Genomic DNA, 21,237 nt, shown 5'->3' with positions numbered 1-21,237 from the left:
TTAATAGAATATTTTCAAGTTTTGCATTCCTACACAAAAGCCAATTGCTGTCTCTCCTTCTAGAAATGTAGATTTAAACCCTAAATGAAGACTGATTATTAAGGAAGACCGAATCTCAAAGTCAAAGTTAAGAATATAAAGTTTACCTTAAACAATGCATAATGACTTTTGAAGTAATCTACATGTTGGGTCCATGTTAAACACCCACTATTAGTGGTGGTGTTAAAAAAAAATTATTTGTGATCCTATATATTTAAATAACCATCGACATATAGAAAGATTTTTTTATATATAGTAAACAAAAGCCTCTCACCTGACCTTTTGTAAGTTAAATTAAAAGAAATATTTTTTTTCATTGAAATGAGGAATGTTATGTTAAATCTAAAAAGAGAAAAAAAACTTCAGTCCATATGTATGGAAAATCATTTTTCATCAAAAATGTTTTTTAAAGGAAACTAAGCACCAAAATTGACTTTTTTTTTTAGATAATTATTCGAATAATTTATCAATATCTGCTTATTTGTCCGTCTCTCCTCCATTACCCCTTCTCTCCATTTCGTCAAGTGCAAGTCTAGATTAGAGACATGTGTCATACTTAAAGTTTAAAGGTCAATATTATATTATTTAAACAATTATCATAATCATAGTTAAGTTAACTAATTTTAGAAAATCACTCTCCAAATTTGATAAAATACAATATATTCCATACAAAATTTGATATTTATTAATATCATTAATTTCATCATATATTTTAAATATTAAAATTGTAAAACATGAAACGTTTATATTTAATGTGATAAATAATAGTCTTCAAAAACATTTGCATTTAAAATAATGTTATCTTCTCTTTAACAAAAAAAAGAAGATAAAAATATTTATTAAAAAATAAAATAGTACAGTATATTTTTCCACTTCAAACACAATAACCACATTTTCTCCTTGGAATATTTTTTGTATTCACGTTTAATTCTAAAAATCTTTCATTCTTTTATTATTATTTTTTTAATTTTTATTTCGTGTCTTTTATTTTATGGTTTTTTTTCCACAATAATAATTCTTAACTTTTTTGTTTTGTTTCTCAACATAGTATATAGGGATAAGGGTCTGAAAAATACCCAAACTTTGGTCAAATTTGTTGTTGCGATACTAAACTTTCATGAGGATCTATTACCTCCCTAGACTATTTAATACCGTATTTTAAACATATATATTTGCCCACGTGAACATAAAAAATAATGGAAAATTATAAATAGTAATGTGTCCACGTGGGCACATATATACATTTAAAATACACTATTAAATAGTTCAGGGGGTTAAAAATACGGTATTAAATAGTCTAGGGATCGAGGTAATAGGTCCTCATGAAAGTTTAGTATCGCAATAGCAAATTCGACCAAAGTTGGGACATTTTTGAGACCCTTATCCCTAGTATATATAATATTTCAAGAGCAAAGTTTAGTAGTACATAAATTGTTTAGTTGATTCTCACCTTAAATATCATACAATTTAATAATTAAATAAAAAAATATAATATGAAATTAATGATATTAATAAATATCAAATTTTGTGTAGAATATATTGTAATTCTTACCAAATTTGGAGAGTAGTTTTCTAAAATTAGTTGACTTAACTATGGTTATGGTATTTGTTAATATAATCTTGACCTTTAAACTTTAAATATGACACATGTTTCTAATCTAGAAGTGCACTTGACGAAATGGAGAGAAGGGGTAATGGAGAGGAGCCGGATCCGCAAATTTTGATTCAAACTTCTTAAAACAAATAAGATATGTTAGTTTCTAATTAATTTTGTTCTTTACATGGAAACAAGACAACCTTTTCTCTCTATTGACAAGGAAATGACATAGACAATGTGCTTCCCCATTATCATTTTATTTTTCATAATCATTAATGGGTTGAAGGAAAACTTTGATTATTTCAATTATTTAAATTATAATAGTTAACTCATTATTTATCAACTACATTTTCAGGCATCATTTATTAAAAGGATAAAAAAGTTAATTCATATAATCCGTAGCATAGATTTTTGTGGCAATTCGTATTAGTCGCCATGAAAAATTATATTATAAATACGATAAATTTTATACGAAGAATAGACAATATATATATCAATATAGAGAGAAATTTACACTGATAATATCCATTATTTAAATTCACTATAATTTCTCTGTGTAGGATGTTTCTTTATGACTATATTACTCCGAGACATTTTTGGTAACCGGCGATCTTGACTCACGTAATCTTCTTTCATCGATCAATAATTTGGCAAACCTATAAAAATAAACAAATATTTTAATGATTTAAGTTTTATGACATATAGTAACAGTAAAGACTAGCATGTACGTCTTGCCCTCTTAGATCTTATTTATAGAATTATACTGAATATATTACTTTTATTCAATTTATATATGTTAATCACAAAATTTAAGAAAATTGAAGTCTCACTATGAAATTTGACTTTAGATGACTGACCCTTAATAGAAAATTTTCAAGTTTTGCATTCCTACAAAGAAACCAATTGCTGACTCTCCTTCTAATGTTGATATATCTAGAAATGTAGATTTTTTATTCACTCCGTCTATATCTTTGCCTCATCAAATTAAACCCTAAATGAAGAATGATTATTAAGGAAGACCAAATCTAAAAGTCAAAGTTAAGAATATAAAGTTTACCTTAAACAATGCATATAAAGAATCTAGCGTTTGGCCATAGATTTCTAAATATTCTTGCAAATATTATTTGGATGAAATTTCACCATGTGTTTGGCCATAGTATTTGAGAAACATATTTCACTTTTTTAGAAAAATATGATTTATACCCATAAGTTTTAAAAACTATCAAAACTAACCATAAGTTTGTATTACAAGTCAATTGGATCGTTGCAACAAATAACAAGTAGTGTCCATGACACTGGAGCAATGTGGTAGTTTGGAGTGAGTGCAACAAGCATCATTCTATACATCGTGAAGTAGACAAAGCACATGACTTTGTTACCCTGAGCCAATTTTTCATTATTTTCATCAACAACCATATCATCACTTTTATATTCATCGAATATTTCATCACTATTTTGGTGTTTACGTAAAAAATTATGTAATACAATGCAAACAATTACTATAGAGGGTGTTTTTGTAAAAGATAAAAGTTTGGTGTACAATTTTAATTTTTAAAAGATCCCAAATAATGAGATTTGGCCAAAATACTAGAAAAAACTAGTATTTGAGAATTTGGAATATTTGCCAAATAATGGCAAATTGCATGAACAAACACTATTTGCCAAATTTTTCCCCAAATATTACTTGAGAAATCTATGGCCAAACGGATCCTACATGTTGGGGTCATGTCAAACACCCACTACTATTAGTGGTGGTGTTTAAAACAAAGGCAAAATAAATAAATATGTTTTGTAATATTATGTCACTTTTCTTGTGGTAACATATAGTTTATTTTAAACATTATAAATTACATCACTTATTTTAGTTTCAAGATACAAATCTCATATTTTTAAAAACTTATGAAAAATGCACTCTTTCCTCAACATTCCAACATAGGGGGCTATAGCTAGTTTTTATTGATAGTGGACCAGCAAAGGGTCCAAAAGATGCGTAATTGAATGAGTCCAAAATCCATTAATTGTTTCCTTGCTTTTTTTCTTGCTTATCAATCAAAAATAAAGACAAATTGGGCATCACAATAAGACGTGAAAACACTCAATTCCATTTTGAGCATGATATGTGGAATAATTATCTTAAGTTAGATGTATTGAAATTGTTTGGCAGACATGATTCAAGTCCGGAAATATATATAAGATATTTTAGTAATAAAAAATATTTGTCATCCCCTCTCTCTCTATATATATATATTTATTTATTTTTCTAAATAACCATCGACATATAGAAAGGTTTTTTTTAGAGAAAAGGGTCTGAAAAATACTTCAACTTTGATCGAAATTGTTTTTACGATACCAAACTTTATGGAGGACCTTTTACCCCCCCTGCACTATTTAATAGTGTATTTTAAAGGTATACATGTGTCCACGTGGACACATTATTATTTATAATGATGCAATATATATGATGTCCACGTGGGCTCATATATAACTCTAAAATACACTATTAAATAGTGTAGGGGGTAAAAGGTCCTTTCCAAAGTTCGATATTGTTACAGCAATTTCGATCAAAGTTCGGATATATTTCAGACCTTTTTTCCTTTTTTTTTTATATAGTAAACAAAAGCCTCTCACCTGACCTTATGTAAGTTAAATTAAAAGAAATATTTTTTCATTGAAATGAGGAATGTTATGTTAAATCTAAAAAAAAAAAAAAAAAAACTTTAGTCCATAATAAGTAAGGGAAATCATTTTTCATGAAAATGTCTTTTTAAAGGAAACTAAGCACCAAAATTGACTTTGTTTTAGACAATTATTCGAATAATTTATCAATATCTGTTTATTTGCCTTGGCAAATTTTGATTCATTAGACGAAACTATGTATAGTTTATCTCGCAAGATTCAAAGTTCTAAAAACAAATATGTTTCATATTATAATTATGAAGCGTTTTAAATAACTGTTTATAATAAATGCGATAAGATAAGTTAGTTTCTAATTTTGTTCTTTACATGGAAACAAGACAACAATTTCTCTCTATTGACAAGGAAATGACATAGACAATGTGCTTCCCCATCATCATTTTATTTTTCATAATCATGAATGGGTTGAAGGAAATTTTTGATTATTTATTCTAATTAGTAAACTCACTATTTATCAACTATATTTTCAAGCTTCATTTATTAAAAGGAGAAAAAAATTTATCAACTACATTTTCTAGTACACGTTTAAGATGTTGTCAACAAATGTAGCTTTCATATTTTCTAAAATATATGTATACATACTTTGTATTTTGATATATGCGTATTGCTTATAAAGTATAATGCGTACGTGCTAAAGTTATTTTTAATCAAGAATTTATTATTTGATCTGATTCCCCAAAAATAACATTTGACATATCAAAAACATATATGAGATCGATCCACGATAGTCTATTTTTATAAGCATAGATTTTTGTGGCAATTCGTATTAGTCACCATGAAAAATTATATTACAAATACGACAAATTTCACACGAAGAACATACAATATATACCAATATACAGAAATTTGCACTTATAATATACATTATATTTAAATTTAATTTACTTTCCAGACGTAGAATTTTCTTTATGACTATATTACTCCGAGACATTTTTGACAACTGGCGATCTTAACTCGCGCAATCTTCTTTCATCGACTAATAATTTTGCAAACCTATAAAAATAAACAAATATTTTAATGACTCAAGTTTTATGACACAGTAATAGTAATGACTAGCTAAAATACATTCATAATATAAAATTAGTTTAAATTATTTTGTATGGTTTGATTAATTAATTTTTAATATATTAATTTAGTCACACAAAAGAACAAGGGAGGAGTTTTCAAACAACTTTTTGTTGTCAAATAATAGCGTTGTTTTGTTTTAAAACTTCCTACTCTTTTCTCAAAGAGTCAAAGTAATACCTATACCACAATCTATGTGAATTGCTCTATTCTTAATTAAATTAATGTCCTAGAATGAAATAATCCTTAGTAAAAAGTGACCCTCTCTGAACGGAGCTTTATGTGGTGCGAAACTGGATTAGTCAAGCCTTTACGTAGTGCGAATCTGAATTAGTTAGATTTCAAGACGGATATCGATTACCAAACATAAATCAAAATAAAATAATCAAAAACTCTTAATTAATATTTACTTAAACGAATATGTTAAAAAAATACGACAAATAATTTTAAACGGAAGTATTGATGATATACCTCTTAAGGGCTTCTTCATTAGTGCCTCCTCTAGGAATTGGTTCTAAACCTGTTTCCAAATTTACCCTTGAAAGTGGTTTTTTCAATAATTTTTCTCCAATTTCCACTAACCTCTCCAAATTTTCCTTTGTAGCCACATCCACTGAGGCCTCTGTTCCACTTAGTCCATCCTCCTGTTAATTAATTAGGTTCAACAACCAAAAAATAACAAAATACAATAATATATCCAATGTAGTTATATAGTAGAGTCTAGAGAAGCCCCAGAACGCTAAAAGGTGGGGGAACAAGAGTTGTCACGATAGAAAAGAGAAAAAAAAGCATAGAGAGACTATTTTCGATAGATGATACTTACTTGAATTCGAAGGTAACTATCTTCACTATGAAGAGCTTGAAAAACAACAGAATTATGGTAATCAATCATATCAGCACTTGATTGTGTGAATACTTCAAACAATGGTGTGTAACCTTTGTGAAATAACCAATCGACGATACCCCATTTGGCTGCCATGGATGAATTATATACTTGTTCAAATTTTGGAGCTCCTGTCCCTATTGATATTACAAGGAAACGACCATAATCCATTGGTTTTATTGGGAAGAAATCTGAGTTTTCCTTCAATATTTCTTTGCTTACTTCTGATATTGCAATTAAACACTGAAAAATAATAGAGTATGAATTTAATTTTATTGTATCGTCAGTTCATATAAGTTAAATTCTTAGTCGTAATAAAGTGTTTTAGTACGTACGTACCGGATTATTAGCAGCAACGCCACCATCAATGAGATTATGTTCTCTAATATTTCCTGTGTCATCTTCAACTTTGAAATAATGAGCTGGAAGATAAGTAGGAGCTGCTGATGTACTAATACAAATATCGGATAATTTTGCATCATAACGTGCAGATCGTTTCGCCTGCAACAAAAAGTAGGATATGTAAGCAGACCTTACCCCTACCTAATTGTAATAGTCGTCAAGCGTCATCATATTATATAGTTAGCTAGCTAGCCAATAAATAGTAGTCGTGGCTGGTATACATGTGATTATATATGTTGTAAATACTAAGGTTATTTATTGATTATCGAGGACATGCATGGCCTAATTAGGTGGAAGATTAATGGAGGTTGAGGATTTAGAGCGTAGGTAGTCGAGCGGTGTCTTGTTTAATTTCCTTATTATTATTATAACTCTCCTACTATCTTATTCTTCGATTTAACTATTACATGTTGTTTCTTGTGGTTCAGTTATATCGTATTGTTGTTGTTGTTGCTACGGCTCTTTTCTCCATTATTTTCGATATAACTTAGCTTCTTCATTACTATGTTTCCTTTTCAAAAAAACTCTTTTTAATATGTTTCACCTAAGCAAAGGGTATAATTAATTGGAAACAAGATCTCTATCTTCATAAAGTAAGAGTACGATCAATCTGCTTATACGTCATCTTGATCATGATCTCGTTATTAAAATTATACGGAATATGTTGTTAATGTTGGAAAATCTATACCTCATAAGTGGAGAAAATAGTTGGTTGCAACTTCTTGATATCAAAAGTGGGAATAACAACTTTAGTGATAGTATTACTAAGTAAACTATCTTTCAATTTTTCCTTGATGACTTCATGTAAGTATTTCCCATCATATTTTGGTCCTATTAGAGCTTGCACCATCTTCCTCATCGAAGCAAACAAACCACTACATGTTTTTTAAAAATTCAACAAAAAAAATAAAAATTAAAACTTTGTTAGTTACATATTACAAATGAAATTAAAAGATAGAGCGATCAAAATTGTTAAAATATGTACGTACCATTTATTTTGTGGAAAAATCTTTGGACAATGCTCCAAATAGAACGGAATAATATCTTTCGCCGCATAAAACGGACGATTATTTTCATCTGGTGCCGTTAGCATTGCCGTCACGAGGCCACCGGTGCTCGTTCCGGCAATGACGTCAAAGTATTCTGCAAGTCTTGCATCTTTTCCATCAAACTCCTTCATGTAAATTTTGAATATTATTTTATGTCACACGTATGCAAAAATTTAATGATAGTACCACATAAAATCGAACAGAAAGCATAGAGATGTATGCAAGTATAGAGAAAATTAAACCTGAAGTTGAGATTCGAGAAAACTAAGTATGGTAGCTGGAATAATTCCTCGAATACCACCTCCATCGATGCTAAGAACAGTGATGAAATCTCCATAAGTTGGAGGTTGAATTTGAGATGTTTTTCTTTCCATTACTTAATCAAAAGAGGGTATTAAAAAATGCTGTTAAATCAAATAATGTTATGATTTTTTTAAAATTTAATTATCTTATGAAGTAGTTTATTGAACTAGTTTAATTTATGATATTTTTGTTAATGTATAAGGCACTATATATTTATAGGCCATGCTCTTGAGAGACTTGGTGACTTAAAGAGTACAAGATTGACTTATCAAATGAAGAAAATTTCAATAAAAATAATTAAGTAACAAAATTATGGTAAACATGTATTAGCAAAAAGACTGAAGATCAAGAAGTGAAAATTTAACACAATTCTTTTTAATTAATTTAGATAATTTTTTATTCAAATTTCGTGTTTATCAAAAAGATTCTATATTTGAAGACTCGATAACTTCAAAAGGATATAATCTAAAAATCATAAATATTAAATTTTGGATCGGACTCTTGACGGAATGGACCACATCTATCTAAAACTATGTAGCACTTTGTTCAATTTGATTTCTACCTTGTGAGATTATTTTAAAGTTAATTAATATTTCTTATCGTGAAAGAAATGAGTTAAATTAAGAGAAATGGTCAAATTCAAAAATGAAAAATTGTTGACTATGTATGAATCACTTTCTTTCTTGTTCAGTCTATTTTTTTAAAAATATATTTTTTTAATAATTTTTTTAATTTTAACTTTTCACAAGTCATATTTAACATCACAAAATTAAAGGTCATTTTAATAAATTTTACATATCTTCTGTTTAAAATCACAAAATCTTCTTTAGTCTTTAAATTATGTACATATAATTAAAACTGGACAAGCCAATTGAAATAGAAAAAATATAAATTTAAAATTCATTAACTTTGAAGAATTATAGTCCAAAACTCGTAAACTTCAAATTTTGAATCCACCCTAGCGAAGTGGACCACATTCACCTATCTATATGGAGGACTTTGTTAGATTTAATTTCAGCCTTGTAATATTATTTGAGAGTTAATTAATACTTTTCTTATCGTGAAAGAAATAGTTATAGTTACATTGAGAGAAATGATCAATTTTTTCAAAATGAATTATTTATTCTTGCATACAACAATGGAACTAGTCTATGGTACTTCTATCATTGGAGATGAATTTTTCAAAGATTATTTAATTAGTTAAATTGGGAAGTTTGGCATAATTATACTGTTTAAAAGTAGAAAAAATGGTCGTTGATGTCATGCTGACACAGCATAGTTGCCTGTGCTGATGTCAGCGGCCAGAAAAAATGTAGAAAATATTTATGTTGGGATCAAAGTAAGTGAGCATTTTAAGGTAAATACTTTGCTTTTTATAATCATCATTTTCATTTTAATTAGAGGTATCAAATAAGCGGATTAAATTGAATTTAAGAAGATAAAAATAATATATTATTTGATTGTCAATTTTATATATATTAGAATACTTATATACATGACATTTGTATTATTATATAACCACAAGTTGAATTGTTGATCTGTGAATACAATTATATTTGAATACATAAGTACTTGTCAAATTTAAAAAGTTGATTAGGGAATTCAAGTATAGTTGGATACATCAATACTATATTATTGTCCTTTTCAAAATTTTATTTAGAAGATTACTTATACAATTTGATACCCATAAATTGTATCTTTTTTACTCGTTTGTCTAATGTATCCATACTTATACAGTTTGATACCCACAAGTTGTATCTTTTTTGCACGTTTGTCTAATGTATCCATACTTATACAGTTTGATACCCACAAGTTGTATCTTTTTTGCACGTTTGTCTAATGTATCCTTATTTTTGCTTAACAACAATGTTGAAATGTATCTATATTTATTTACATAGATACTTGTATTGTTATATAAGCACAAGTTGAAATGTTGATTTGCGAATACAGTTATATCTAGATAGATAAGTACTATATTCAAGATAAAAAATTGATTAGGGAATACAAGTATAGTTATATCCAACGTATTCATTTTTGTGTTTAACAACAATGTATTCATTGTATTCTATATTGGTGTATTCATTTTTTGTTTAACAACTAGTGTATCTATTGCCATGTAGTTCACCTATTCAAAATCGAAATACTTAACCTTCATTCACAAATTCAACAATTTGCTTACATACAATAACTTGAATTAACAAAAAAAAATTATTAATACCTTTACGACGCCAGAATAAGAAATATGGAGACAACAAGAAAATTGAGTATGATGTATCACAATTTTTGTTAAACTGATAAAGAATATGATCTGATATGTCTTTAAATAAGTACGTAATTTTTAGTTATAAAGTTAATTATGGGAAGTTGCTCATTGTATGGAAGTAATGTAAGGATAGTGGGTTATATTTAGAGTCAATTCCTTATTTAGTTTGTTGTGCTTAAAGATGTGTAAATGTATAAATAAATAAATAAAAACTATACAAAAATACAGTGAAAAAGTGATATAAATTGTAGTCATTTATTGTAAATAACATACTTATAGCTATTGATATTCATTGACCCTATAAATATAGTTATTTTTGTAAGTTGCTCTTATGTTAACAAATAGGTAGATTATTGATCCACTCAAAAATTACTTGTGCTGAAATGGGCTAAAATGTGAATCATTATCCAATTCGTCCAATTCCTACTAAATTTTAATTATTTTGTTTGTTCTTTTATAATTTTTTAGCATCTTATAAAAAATATTATTTTATTATGATAATATATATATATATATATATATATATATATATATATAGGAGATCAATAATTCACTCAAACTTGGACGGATAATATCTTTATTGACTATATTTTTTGCCTTTGATTTTTGACTTTATTTTAAACAAAGTTAAAGCAGAAAATATAGAATGCTATGAAGACATTAGTTTTGTACTAAGAATTACGTAGATATCAAAGAACATATATTATAAATATTGAATGATGATGATCAATACACTTTCACACTAGTACGTAATGATACTACAATTAAATAAATCGAATTTCATAAAGAACTACTCTGCCTATACCTAATATTAGTTTCAAAATTGAAAATTTCATCAGAAATATAGCTAGAAAATTTATACTAACAACAAATATTACTTAAACTCAATTTTTATACGTAAGATTTTTTTGATGACTCATGAATTACTTTGAGGCTTTCTTGATAATAAGTGGCGACCTTGACTCACGAAGTCTTCTTTCATTGACCAATAATGTTGCAACCCTGTCACAAAATTAAAGATTTTTATTAACTTATGAGCATATCATAAATACGATAGATAATTTATGACGAATGTAGTATCCAATTAAAATTATGATGATATACCCTTAAGGGCTTCCTCATTAGTGCCTCCTTTAGGAATTGGTTCTGTTAAACCTGTTTCCAAATTTACCCTTGAAAGTGGTTTTTTCAATAATTTTTCTCCAATTTCCACTAACCTCTCCAAATTTTCTTTTGTAGCCACATCTACTGAGGCTTCTGTTCCACTCAATTCATCCTCCTGTCAATTACAACCAAAAAAATTATTAATAAAATATTATTAAGGTCTTGTGAGTAAATAATATGTTCGTAAAGAGAATGTCACACTAGATGTCCTGCTTTAACTTACTTGAATTCGAAGGTAACTATCTTCACTACGAAGAGCTTGAACAACAACAGAATTATGATAATCAACCATATCAGCACTTGATTGTCTGAATACTTCTATTAATGGATAACCTTTGTGCAATAACCACTCAACAATCCCCCATTTTGCTGCCATGGATGAATCATATTTTTGTTCATATTTTGCAGCTCCTGTCCCTAGTGATATTACAAGAAAACGACCATATTCCATCGGTTTTATTGGGTAGAAATCCGGATTGTTCTTGAAAATTTCTTTGCTTACTTCCGATATTGCAATCAAACACTGAAATATTGTATCGTCAGTGTATATAAGTTAAAATTCTTAATATGATATTGCAATCAAACCTTGAAATATTGTATCGTCAGTGTATATAAGTTAAAATTCTTAATATTAATAAAATATTTTTAGTACGTACCGGATTATTAGCAGCAACACCACCATCAATGAGATGATGTTCTCTAACATTGTCTTTGCCATCTTCAACTTTGAAATAATGAGCAGGAAGATAAGTAGGAGCTGCTGATGTACTAATACAAATATCCGACAATTTTGCATCATAACATGCTGCTCGTTTCGTCTACAACAACAATAACATACTCAATATATTTAGTTTAGTATGAAAATGATAGGATGTAAGCAGATTGTAATAAATTATAGTCATCGTCAAATTAATATATATATGTACCTCATAAGTGGAGAAAATGGTTGGTTGCAACTTTTTGATATCAAAAGTTGGAATAACAACGTTAGTAATAGTATTACTAAGACGAGTGTCTTTCAATTTTTCCTTTACGACTTCATGTAGGTATTTTCCATCATATTTTGGTCCTCTTAGAGTTTGCACAAAATTCAATGTTTCCTTTACGACTTCATGTAGGTATTTTCCATCATATTTTGGTCCTCTTAGAGTTTGCACAATATTCAATGTTTCCTTTACGACTTCATGTAGGTATTTTCCATCATATTTTGGTCCTCTTAGAGTTTGCACAATATTCAATGTTTCCTTTACGACTTCATGTAGGTATTTTCCATCATATTTTGGTCCTATTAGAGTTTGCACAATATTCCCAATTGGAGCAAATAAACCACTGCATGTTTGTAAATTCAACAAAATTTTAATATTTGTTTAGATCATAAATAAAAGGAATTAAACACTAGAAAAAAAGAATTATATATATACCATTTCTTTTGTGGAAATATTTTTGGACAATGCTCTAAATAGAACGGTGTAATATCTTTAGCAGCATAAAGTGGACGATTATTTTCATCTGGAGCCGTTAGCATGGCCGTTACAAGGCCACCGGTGCTCGTTCCAGCCATCACATCAAAATAATCTGCAAGTCTTGCATCGCTTCCATCCAATTCCTGGAAATTTAATACGATTCAGGGTTCAGGATTTAGGGTTTAGTAATAACTACAGTATTAGCTAGCTAGGAACATATATAATATGTACGTGTACATATATATAAAAGAAATTTTGACCTGAAGTTGCGATTCAAGAAAACTAAGGATGGTAGCTGGAATAATTCCTCGAATACCACCTCCATCGATGCTAAGAACAGTGATTAAATCTCCATAAGTTGGAGGTTGAATTTGAAATGTTTTTCTCTCCATTTATAATTAACTGATATTATAATCAAAAGAGTGTAACAAAGTTTGGACAAATAGATATGTTAAATTTATGAATTGTGTGTATTATGAGAATATTTTTTAAAAGGAAACAATTAGTGTTTAATTTATAGGCCTCACTTACCTCACCCTTGAGAGACTTGGTCATATATCATCATGATGACTTAATGGGTCAAAGATTGACTTATAAAATGAAGAAATTTTCAATTTAAAGAAAATTCTGGGAAAATATGTAAGCAATAAATAATAAGGCTAGAAAGTAGGTTTTATTCATTAAATTGGACTCAGAACAACAATAAACATTTGAATTTTCTTGTAGTCATTAATTTTTTTTTGGTTATTATATGGACCACTTCAAAAGGTTTGATTTTTCTAGAGATTTTTTTTTTGTTTTGTTTTCACTCGGTTGGTATTCGATACTCACTCATTAAGTCTATCTAAATTTGATCGTACATAGGCAATTAAGATACATATTCAATGTACCCAGGGGCGAATTTATGTACTAATTTTGGGTCACCCGAACCCGTGGTCATCCGACTAAACTCGATATATTACTTCTATAATTATTAAAGAATATATTAAATTAAAACTTGTTGAACCCGTTCTCAAAATGGCTGGATGGTTCACTGGTACCACTGCAAGATTTCAACTCACAGGTCGCAGGTTCGATCCCAGGCAGCTCCAATTCGCTTCAATTTATTTTTATTAACTAAAAACACATTTTTCATTAAAAAAAAAGAAAGTAAAAGCTAAATTCTGAAAGTTTAAAAGTCAAAAGACTTCAAAAGTTTCCTTCCCACACACTTTCCAAGTTCCAACAATATTTTTCCTCTCTTCAAATTTGTTTTCTATTTTCCACACAAAGAAGAAGTTTCAAGTCTCCAACTTCAAGTCAAGAATTTAGATAAATCATCATTGTCAAAGTTTAAGGTAATTTTAGTTTATGATTTCTCTTTTTAATAAACAAACTAACAAGATAAATAAATAAATATATATATATATATATATATATATCACTTAAATTTTAGGGTTTTCATATAAAAAAATCTTTGTCATTACTTATAATAGGAAATCATCAATAGCTAAAGAATTGATTATCTCAAACTTACATATTTTGCGAATGTAACTTGTAGGGAATGTGTTTCATATTATATTATCAATTTTGAAGGGTGTGATTCCTTTTTTTAATGTGAAAGGGGTGTGATTCCCTTTTTTTTTTTATATGTGAAAGGGGTGTGATTCCCTTATTTTTTTTAAATGTGAAAAGGGTGTGATTCCTCTTCTATGTGATTGCAAAAGAGGCATAAGTCCTCTTTTTATTATGAATGTGTGATTTTCTTATTGTTAAATGTGAAAGGGGTGTGATTTCTCTATTTTAGTTAGATTTGTAAAGATTGTGATTCCTCTATTTTATTTGAACTTTCAAGGGTGTGATTCCCTTATTTTTTATTGTGAAAGATATGCGATTCTCTTATTTTATTTTAAATTTGCTAGTTAAATTTGTGACTAATTAAGTTGAATAGCATTGGTGAAGAATTTTTGAATGGATGTTTAGTTTGTAAGATAGAGCGGAAGATATTTGAAAATGTAAGTAATGATGCTATTATAAATCGTTTTCAAAATATGAAGTCTCGTCGAGTACAATTGTAAACTGATGAAATTTTTTGTGGTAATGTAATTTTTATGTATTGCTCGCTTAGTTATTATTATTATAATTTTTTTGATATTATCTTTAAAGCAATGGTGCACCCGTTTTCTTAAAATCCTGGATTCGCCTCTGAATGTACCTATATATTCCCTCTGTTCCAATTTATATGACTCACTTTCCTTTTAAGTCAGTCCCAAAAAGAATGACACATTTCTATATATATAAAGTAACAATCTAACTATAAAATATTTATTTTACCCTTAATAAAATGATTTACAGCCACACTAATTTCTATCATTCATTTTGGACCACAAGTTTTAAAAGTCTTTCTTTCTTTCTTAAATTCCGTATCGAGTCAAAATACCTCATATAAAATGGAACGGAGAGAGTAAAATTTAATGGCAATGATAGAAAAGGAGAAAAGGAAATTCAAAATTGGGAGGACAATTTTGAAAAATGAACCAAGCAAATAAAGAAAAAATATTTTATTGAACGCAAGAGAGGACACAAGGGTGGCCCCATATAGAAACAATAAGACAATTGTGATAGAGCCAAAATTTTCAATAAGGAAGAAATAGACAGACGAAGTAGTTGAAGAGAGTTAAACATCTACAATATATATTTAAAATATTATTTTAATTATATATAAATAATATAATTTTTCGTCGAACGGGATTCGGATGACGCAGGGCTCCGCCACTGCTAATAATTATTGCATAATATTATTCACTGAGGTTAGATGCACGCATATATTTGAGTAATTTTAAAATAATATAGTATATTTTTTATATTTCTTTTTATGAAAAGGATAGAAGCATTTCTACATGTTTTATTTCGTTCGAAAATATTTACATAAGGACTAGTTTGTAGTTACTTAAATATAGTACGTACTAAATTTGGTGTTAGGCATTTATATTTCTAAATACTCCCTCAGTTCATTTTTACTTATCACATTTTGACTTGGCACACTTACTAAGAAAATAGATATTTTACCATACAATCTCCTATTAAATGATGTCTTAGAAAATGATTTGGAAAATAAATATTTAATGTTGAGGGTAAAATATAGAAAAAATATTTATCTTTTCTTGACATGTCAAAAATAACAAGTAAAAATGAAAATTTATTTTAGAAATAAACAACAAGTAAAAGTGAACGGAGAGAGTAATTTCTAAAAATATTTTGTCAAAATCTGATATCTCAAATTTGTAATTAATCAATCATGAAAAATCGTGTTATAATACATTTCTCAAGCAAGTCAGTTAGAAAATAGAGAAACTATTTTTATTTATTTATTTTTAACTAGAACGTGTCGAGAACGAGCTATTTATTTTTACGTAAGTCCTTGAGTAGAGTTGGCACAAAAAAAATGACTTTGTGTTACAATCATCATATATAATTTGTGTCAAAATCACTAAATTTATCGAATTGACAACTTCAAGGATAAATTCACTTTTTGTTATGGTTATTATATATAGTGACATATTCAATGTTTTCTGTCGAGACCCAATATGTGTGGGAGAAACAAGAAAAAGCTTTACATGCATGATCCGATATATTATAAATATGATCTTTTTATTAGATTTGTCAAATAAGCGCATTAATTGAGTTGATTAAGACATATTAGTTTTGTACTAATCACCTAGATATCATCAAAGAACTGATAATTTACATAAATATGTTATTATATGGAATGATATTGAATGAATACACTTTTACACTAGTACAACAAGTAAGTAAATCAAATTTCATAAAATAATACCCTATGCCTAATATTCCCTCCAAAATTGGAAATTTCATTGGGAACATAGCTAGCTAGGAAATTTATATCGACAATATATATTACTTAAACAACTCAATTCTTATAATATGTAAGATTTTTTTTTATAATTGCATTACTTCAAGGTTTTCTTGATAAGTGGTGATCTTGATTCACGAAGTCTTCTTTCATTTACCAATAATGTTGCAAACCTATCACAAAATTAAAGATTTTCATGAGTTAACTTATGACATAACAATGTATATACAAATATTCTAACAATTTAGACAATATAATAGTAAAGACTAGCTAAGATACATTAATGATAAAAATATTATTTTAGATCAATTATATTAATATAAACATGTTACTCATAAAAGAACAAGGCAGCACTTTTCAAACACCTTTTTGTTGTCAAATAAGTGACAACGTAATTTTGTTTTAATGACATACTTCCTACTCTTTTCTCAAAGAGTCAAAGAAATAATGCTCATCAAATTATCTTTGTTATGATTTTTAAAAATAGTTATCTCAAATTATTTATTATTTTAAAATTTTGATATAATAAATGATAAGAAAGACTATAATCACATCTATCAATAGAATAAACATTTAATGATGAGATATTGTATATTAAGATAGAAATAATCGTAAAGTAATATCTCTCAAATACGATAGATAATTTGTGACGGAGATAGTATCAAATTAAAATTATGATGAGATACCTCTTAAGGGCTTCCTCATTAGTGCCTCCTCTAGGAATTGGTTCTGTCAAACCTGTTTCCAAATTTACCCTTGAAAGTGGTTTTTTCAATAATTTTTCTCCAATTTCCACTAACCTCTCCAAATTTTTCTTTGTAGCCACATCTACTGAGGCTTCTGTTCCAATTAGTTCATCCTCCTGTTAATTAGGTTCAACAACCAAAAAATTTATTATTAATCAAACATTATACAAATCAAAATCCTTTCATCTATTCTACTCGTATTATTAAGGTCTTCCGAGTATATATATATATATATATATGATATATAACACGTTCATCAAGACGTACGTCCTATTTTAATACTTACTTGAATTCGAAGGTAACTATTTTCACTACGAAGAGCTTGAAAAACAACAGAATTATGGTAATCAACCATATCAGCACTTGATTGAGTGAATACTTCTACTAATGGTGTAGAACCTTTGTGAAATAACCAATCTACAATCCCCCATTTGGCTCCCATCAATGAATTATATTTTTGTTCACATTTTGCAGCTCCTGTCCCTAATGATATTACAAGAAAACGACCATAATCCATTGGCTTTATTGGGAAGAAATCTGGATTGTTCTTGAATATCTCTTTGCTTACTTCCGATATTGCAATCAAACCCTAAAAAAAAATTAATAAATTGTCAGTACATATAAGTTAAATTCTTAATATTAATAAAGTGTTTGAGTACGTACGTACTGGATTATTAGCAGCAACGCCACCATCAATGAGATTATGTTCTTTAACATTGCCTTTGCCATCTTCAACTTTGAAATAATGAGCTGGAAGATAAGTTGGAGCTGCTGATGTACTAATACAAACATCCGATAATTTTGCATCACAACATGTTGATCGTTTCGTCTGCAACGAAAAAATCAACATTCAGTACAATAACAACATATTTAGTGTAAAAAGGTACGTAAAATATAGTTAGAATGGGAAATATGTACCTCATAAGTGGAGAAAATGGTTGGTTGCAATTTCTTTATATCAAAAGTTGGAATAACAACGTTAGTAATAGTATTACTAAGGTAAGTATCTTTCAATTTTTCCTTTACGACTTTATGTAGGTATTTTCCATCATATTTTGGTCCTATTAGAGCTTGCACCATCTTTCCAATTGGAGCAAACAAACCACTGCATGCATATTTGTAAAAACTCAACAAACAAATTAAACGATTGTGTATATATATATATATAGGGATCAAAATTGTTGAAATATGTATATACCATTTCTTTTGTGGAAATATTTTTGGACAATGCTCTAAATAGAACGGTGTAATATCTTTAGCAGCATAAAGTGGACGATGATTTTCATCTGGAGCCGTTAGCATGGCCGTAACAAGGCCACCAGTGCTAGTTCCAGCAATAACATCAAAGTAATCTGCAAGTCTTGCATCTTTTCCATCCAACTCCTGCAAATTTGACATGCATGCAAAAAGTTAAAAGTCATAAAAAGAGTGCGCGCATGCATTAATAAGCTATGATAAAACGTAACACACTAGGGGTGTGTTTGGTATGAAGGAAAATGTTTTCCTAGAAAACAAGTTGATTTTTGACTTATTTTCTCATGTTTGGTTAGTGAGTAGAAAATATTTTCCGAAAAAGATTTTTAGTATTTGATTTATGAATGAAAAATATTTTTGAGAAATATCTTTTATTTTTACTAGAGTAGAAAATAATTTTTGAAATTGAAAATAGTTTTTAAAAACAAACTTAAATTTTTTTTGGGGGGTGGGGGGTCGTAGGGGGTCGTAGGGGGTGAGTGAGGGGGGGCGGGGTCAAGGGTAGGGGTGAAAAATTGAATTTTTGAAGTTGAAAATATTTTTTTAAAATAAACTTAAAATATTTATTTTTGGGGGGTGGTGGTAGGGAGTGGGGTGGGTGGGGGGGCTGGGTAGGAGGTGGATGGGGAGTCGAGGGTAGGGTGAAAAAATGAAATTTTGAATTTGTAAATATTTTTTAAAAACAAACTCAATTTTTTTTTTTTTTGGGGGGGGGGGGGGGGGGGGGGTGATCGAGGATCGGGATGAAAAAATAAAAATTTGAAGTTGAAAATATTTTTTAATTTTTTTTTTCTTTTTGAAGGGGGTTGGGGGCTGATAGGGGGTTGATGGGGGGGGGGGGCGAGGGTAGTGGGCAGGGGCTAAAAAATTAAAAAATTGAAATTAGAAATATCTTTTAAAAATAATTTTTAATATTTTTTTGGGAGGGGGTGGAGGTAGGGTGAGGGTGGGGTAAAAAAATTGAATTTAAAAACAAGCGTTAAATTTTTTTATTTTTTTTTGGGGGGGGGGGGGGTGGTTTGAGGGTAGGGACAAAATAAATTGATTTTTTCAACAAAAAAATAATTGTAATTTGAAGTTGGAAGAGAGTTTTGGAAAATGTCTTCCTTAAGTTTTGAAGGGAAGTCATTTTCCTTAAATTTGAGGAAAATGAGTTGATTTGGAAAACATTTTCCAAAACATTTAGCCCAACCAAACATGAGAAAATTGAAACATTTTCCGGAAAATGTTTTCCTTCATACCAAACACACCCTAGGTCGTGAGACTTTTCCAAAGAAATATTTCTATTATTAACTGACGGATCGCGATCATTATATGTATATATAATTTACCTGAAGTTGCGATTCAAGAAAAGTGAGAATGGTAGCTGGAATAATTCCTCGAATGCCACCTCCATCAATACTAAGAATAGTAATGAAATCTCCATAAGTTGGAGGTTGGATTTGAGATGTTTTTCTCTCCATTTGTAATGATTTAATTAATAATCAAAAGAAGGTAAGAAAACTTTATTCTAAATGAATAATGAAATGTGTGTATGTATTATGAGAATATTATTGAACTAGTTTATTTATGATATCCTTTGCAATGTACAAGGGAACTTATTTATAGATCCCTTGATGACTTAATGAGTCAAAGATTGACATATCAAATGAAGAAAATTCTGGTTAATTATATTATATATAATAAGTACAAAGTATCATGAGCTAAAAATGAAATTTAACACGTTAGAAAATGGGTGTTTAATTTATTCATCAATCAAAAAAAAAATGGTTTCAGATCAGAACAACAAATAAAAAAATGGAGTATTTGATTTGTCTTGCGGTGAATATATTTCAGGTTCAGCACGCAAGTTAAAGCCGCCAGCTAAAAGTATTACTCCATTTTACTTGTACTCGTAAAGTTGTGCTCAGAGGATGTATCATTTAAGGTCAGAACTAAGATAACTTTGATTTAAATTAGATATTTATAAAATAAATTATTTGATACATATGAATTATTATTTTAATTTGCCCTGACTTCTTTACTTTGGCTATTAGGGGCGGCTTAAATATATTTATGGCCTAAAATCAAATTCGAATGGAGGTCTTAATTTTTTTTATGAAGTTTATTATAAGTCAATCCTTATAATCTTTTTTCGAGACATGATATATTCTAGATTTGCCTAACTTCTAATAATTGTTTCCTCTTATATGAAAAGTTTATATTTTCTATAAATATTGCTAATTTTATTTATTCAAAGAGCTATTTAGAACTCGTAAATTTAAAATCCTGAATCCATCTCTAACAAAGCATCACAACTTTCTAACTATGGAACACGTTAGTAGACTTGATTTCAACCTTGTGCGATTATTTGAGAGTTAATTAATACTATTTCTTATCGTGAAAGAAAAGAGTTGAACTGAGAGAAATGGTCAAATTGAAAAAGGAAAAAAAAGAGAAAAAGATATTACTTTCTTGTTGCA

General features: G+C 28.6%; 3 protein-coding genes and 1 long non-coding RNA gene across 5 annotated transcripts; 1 reads left to right on the top strand and 3 right to left on the bottom strand.

Annotated features, from left to right (window-relative positions):
• Nucleotides 1-5,247: 5,247 nt before the first annotated feature.
• LOC125813482 (patatin-like protein 2) lies at nt 5,248-8,103 on the bottom strand. Its single transcript, XM_049492986.1, has 7 exons — nt 7,972-8,103; nt 7,670-7,854; nt 7,369-7,555; nt 6,618-6,779; nt 6,219-6,521; nt 5,867-6,039; nt 5,248-5,323 (listed from the first exon to the last, which is right to left on the bottom strand). Exons 1-7 carry the CDS (start codon nt 8,101-8,103, stop codon nt 5,248-5,250), a joined length of 1,218 nt encoding a protein of 405 aa, XP_049348943.1.
• Nucleotides 8,104-11,090: 2,987 nt separating this feature from the next.
• Nucleotides 11,091-20,250, bottom strand: LOC125812058 (patatin-like protein 2). Of its 2 annotated transcripts, none has more exons than XM_049491551.1 (7): nt 20,107-20,250; nt 18,720-18,904; nt 18,440-18,626; nt 18,189-18,350; nt 17,808-18,110; nt 17,462-17,637; nt 11,091-11,297 (listed from the first exon to the last, which is right to left on the bottom strand). In XM_049491551.1, exons 1-7 carry the CDS (start codon nt 20,236-20,238, stop codon nt 11,219-11,221), a joined length of 1,224 nt encoding a protein of 407 aa, XP_049347508.1. In that variant the 5' UTR covers nt 20,239-20,250; the 3' UTR covers nt 11,091-11,218. The 2 variants fall into 2 exon arrangements, with proteins under 2 accessions (XP_049347508.1, XP_049347513.1); XM_049491556.1 differs by lacking the exon at nt 11,091-11,297 and adding an exon at nt 16,777-16,948.
• Nucleotides 11,386-12,645, bottom strand: LOC125813171 (patatin-like protein 2). Its single transcript, XM_049492657.1, has 5 exons — nt 12,638-12,645; nt 12,386-12,602; nt 12,116-12,277; nt 11,683-11,982; nt 11,386-11,574 (listed from the first exon to the last, which is right to left on the bottom strand). The coding sequence occupies exons 1-5, from the start codon at nt 12,643-12,645 to the stop codon at nt 11,386-11,388; spliced, it is 876 nt and encodes a 291-aa protein (XP_049348614.1).
• LOC125812072 (uncharacterized) lies at nt 13,182-20,240 on the top strand. The gene is made up of 2 exons (XR_007441967.1): nt 13,182-13,286; nt 20,211-20,240. It is a non-coding gene; the product is annotated as an uncharacterized LOC125812072 (long non-coding RNA).
• Nucleotides 20,251-21,237: the final 987 nt, after the last annotated feature.

This window comes from Solanum verrucosum, unplaced genomic scaffold, assembly GCF_900185275.1.
Source record: "Solanum verrucosum unplaced genomic scaffold, falcon-dt-bn FXZP01000235.1, whole genome shotgun sequence".
In the NCBI taxonomy this organism is placed as follows: Eukaryota; Viridiplantae; Streptophyta; class Magnoliopsida; order Solanales; family Solanaceae; genus Solanum; species Solanum verrucosum.
This window is presented reverse-complemented; position numbering and strand designations above follow the sequence as displayed.

Bases quoted from the DNA above. Each gene is read 5' to 3' on its own strand.
- LOC125812058 (XM_049491551.1), bottom strand. From the start codon at position 20,238: ATGGAGAGAAAAACATCTCAAATCCAACCTCCAACTTATGGAGATTTC. The intron at 18,905-20,106 runs GTAAATTATATA...TCAAATTTGCAG, and splicing joins TTCTTGAATCGCAACTTCAG to GAGTTGGATGGAAAAGATGC. The intron at 18,351-18,439 runs GTACATATTTCC...TTTTCGTTGCAG, and splicing joins CCATTTTCTCCACTTATGAG to ACGAAACGATCAACATGTTG.
- LOC125813171 (XM_049492657.1), bottom strand. The intron at 12,278-12,385 runs GTACATATATAT...TTGTTGTTGTAG, and splicing joins CCATTTTCTCCACTTATGAG to ACGAAACGAGCAGCATGTTA. The intron at 11,983-12,115 runs GTACGTACTAAA...ACAATATTTCAG, and splicing joins GTGTTGCTGCTAATAATCCG to TGTTTGATTGCAATATCGGA.
- LOC125813482 (XM_049492986.1), bottom strand. From the start codon at position 8,103: ATGGAAAGAAAAACATCTCAAATTCAACCTCCAACTTATGGAGATTTC. The intron at 7,556-7,669 runs GTACGTACATAT...AAAAACATGTAG, and splicing joins ATTTTTCCACAAAATAAATG to TGGTTTGTTTGCTTCGATGA. The intron at 6,522-6,617 runs GTACGTACGTAC...ATTATTTTTCAG, and splicing joins GCGTTGCTGCTAATAATCCG to TGTTTAATTGCAATATCAGA.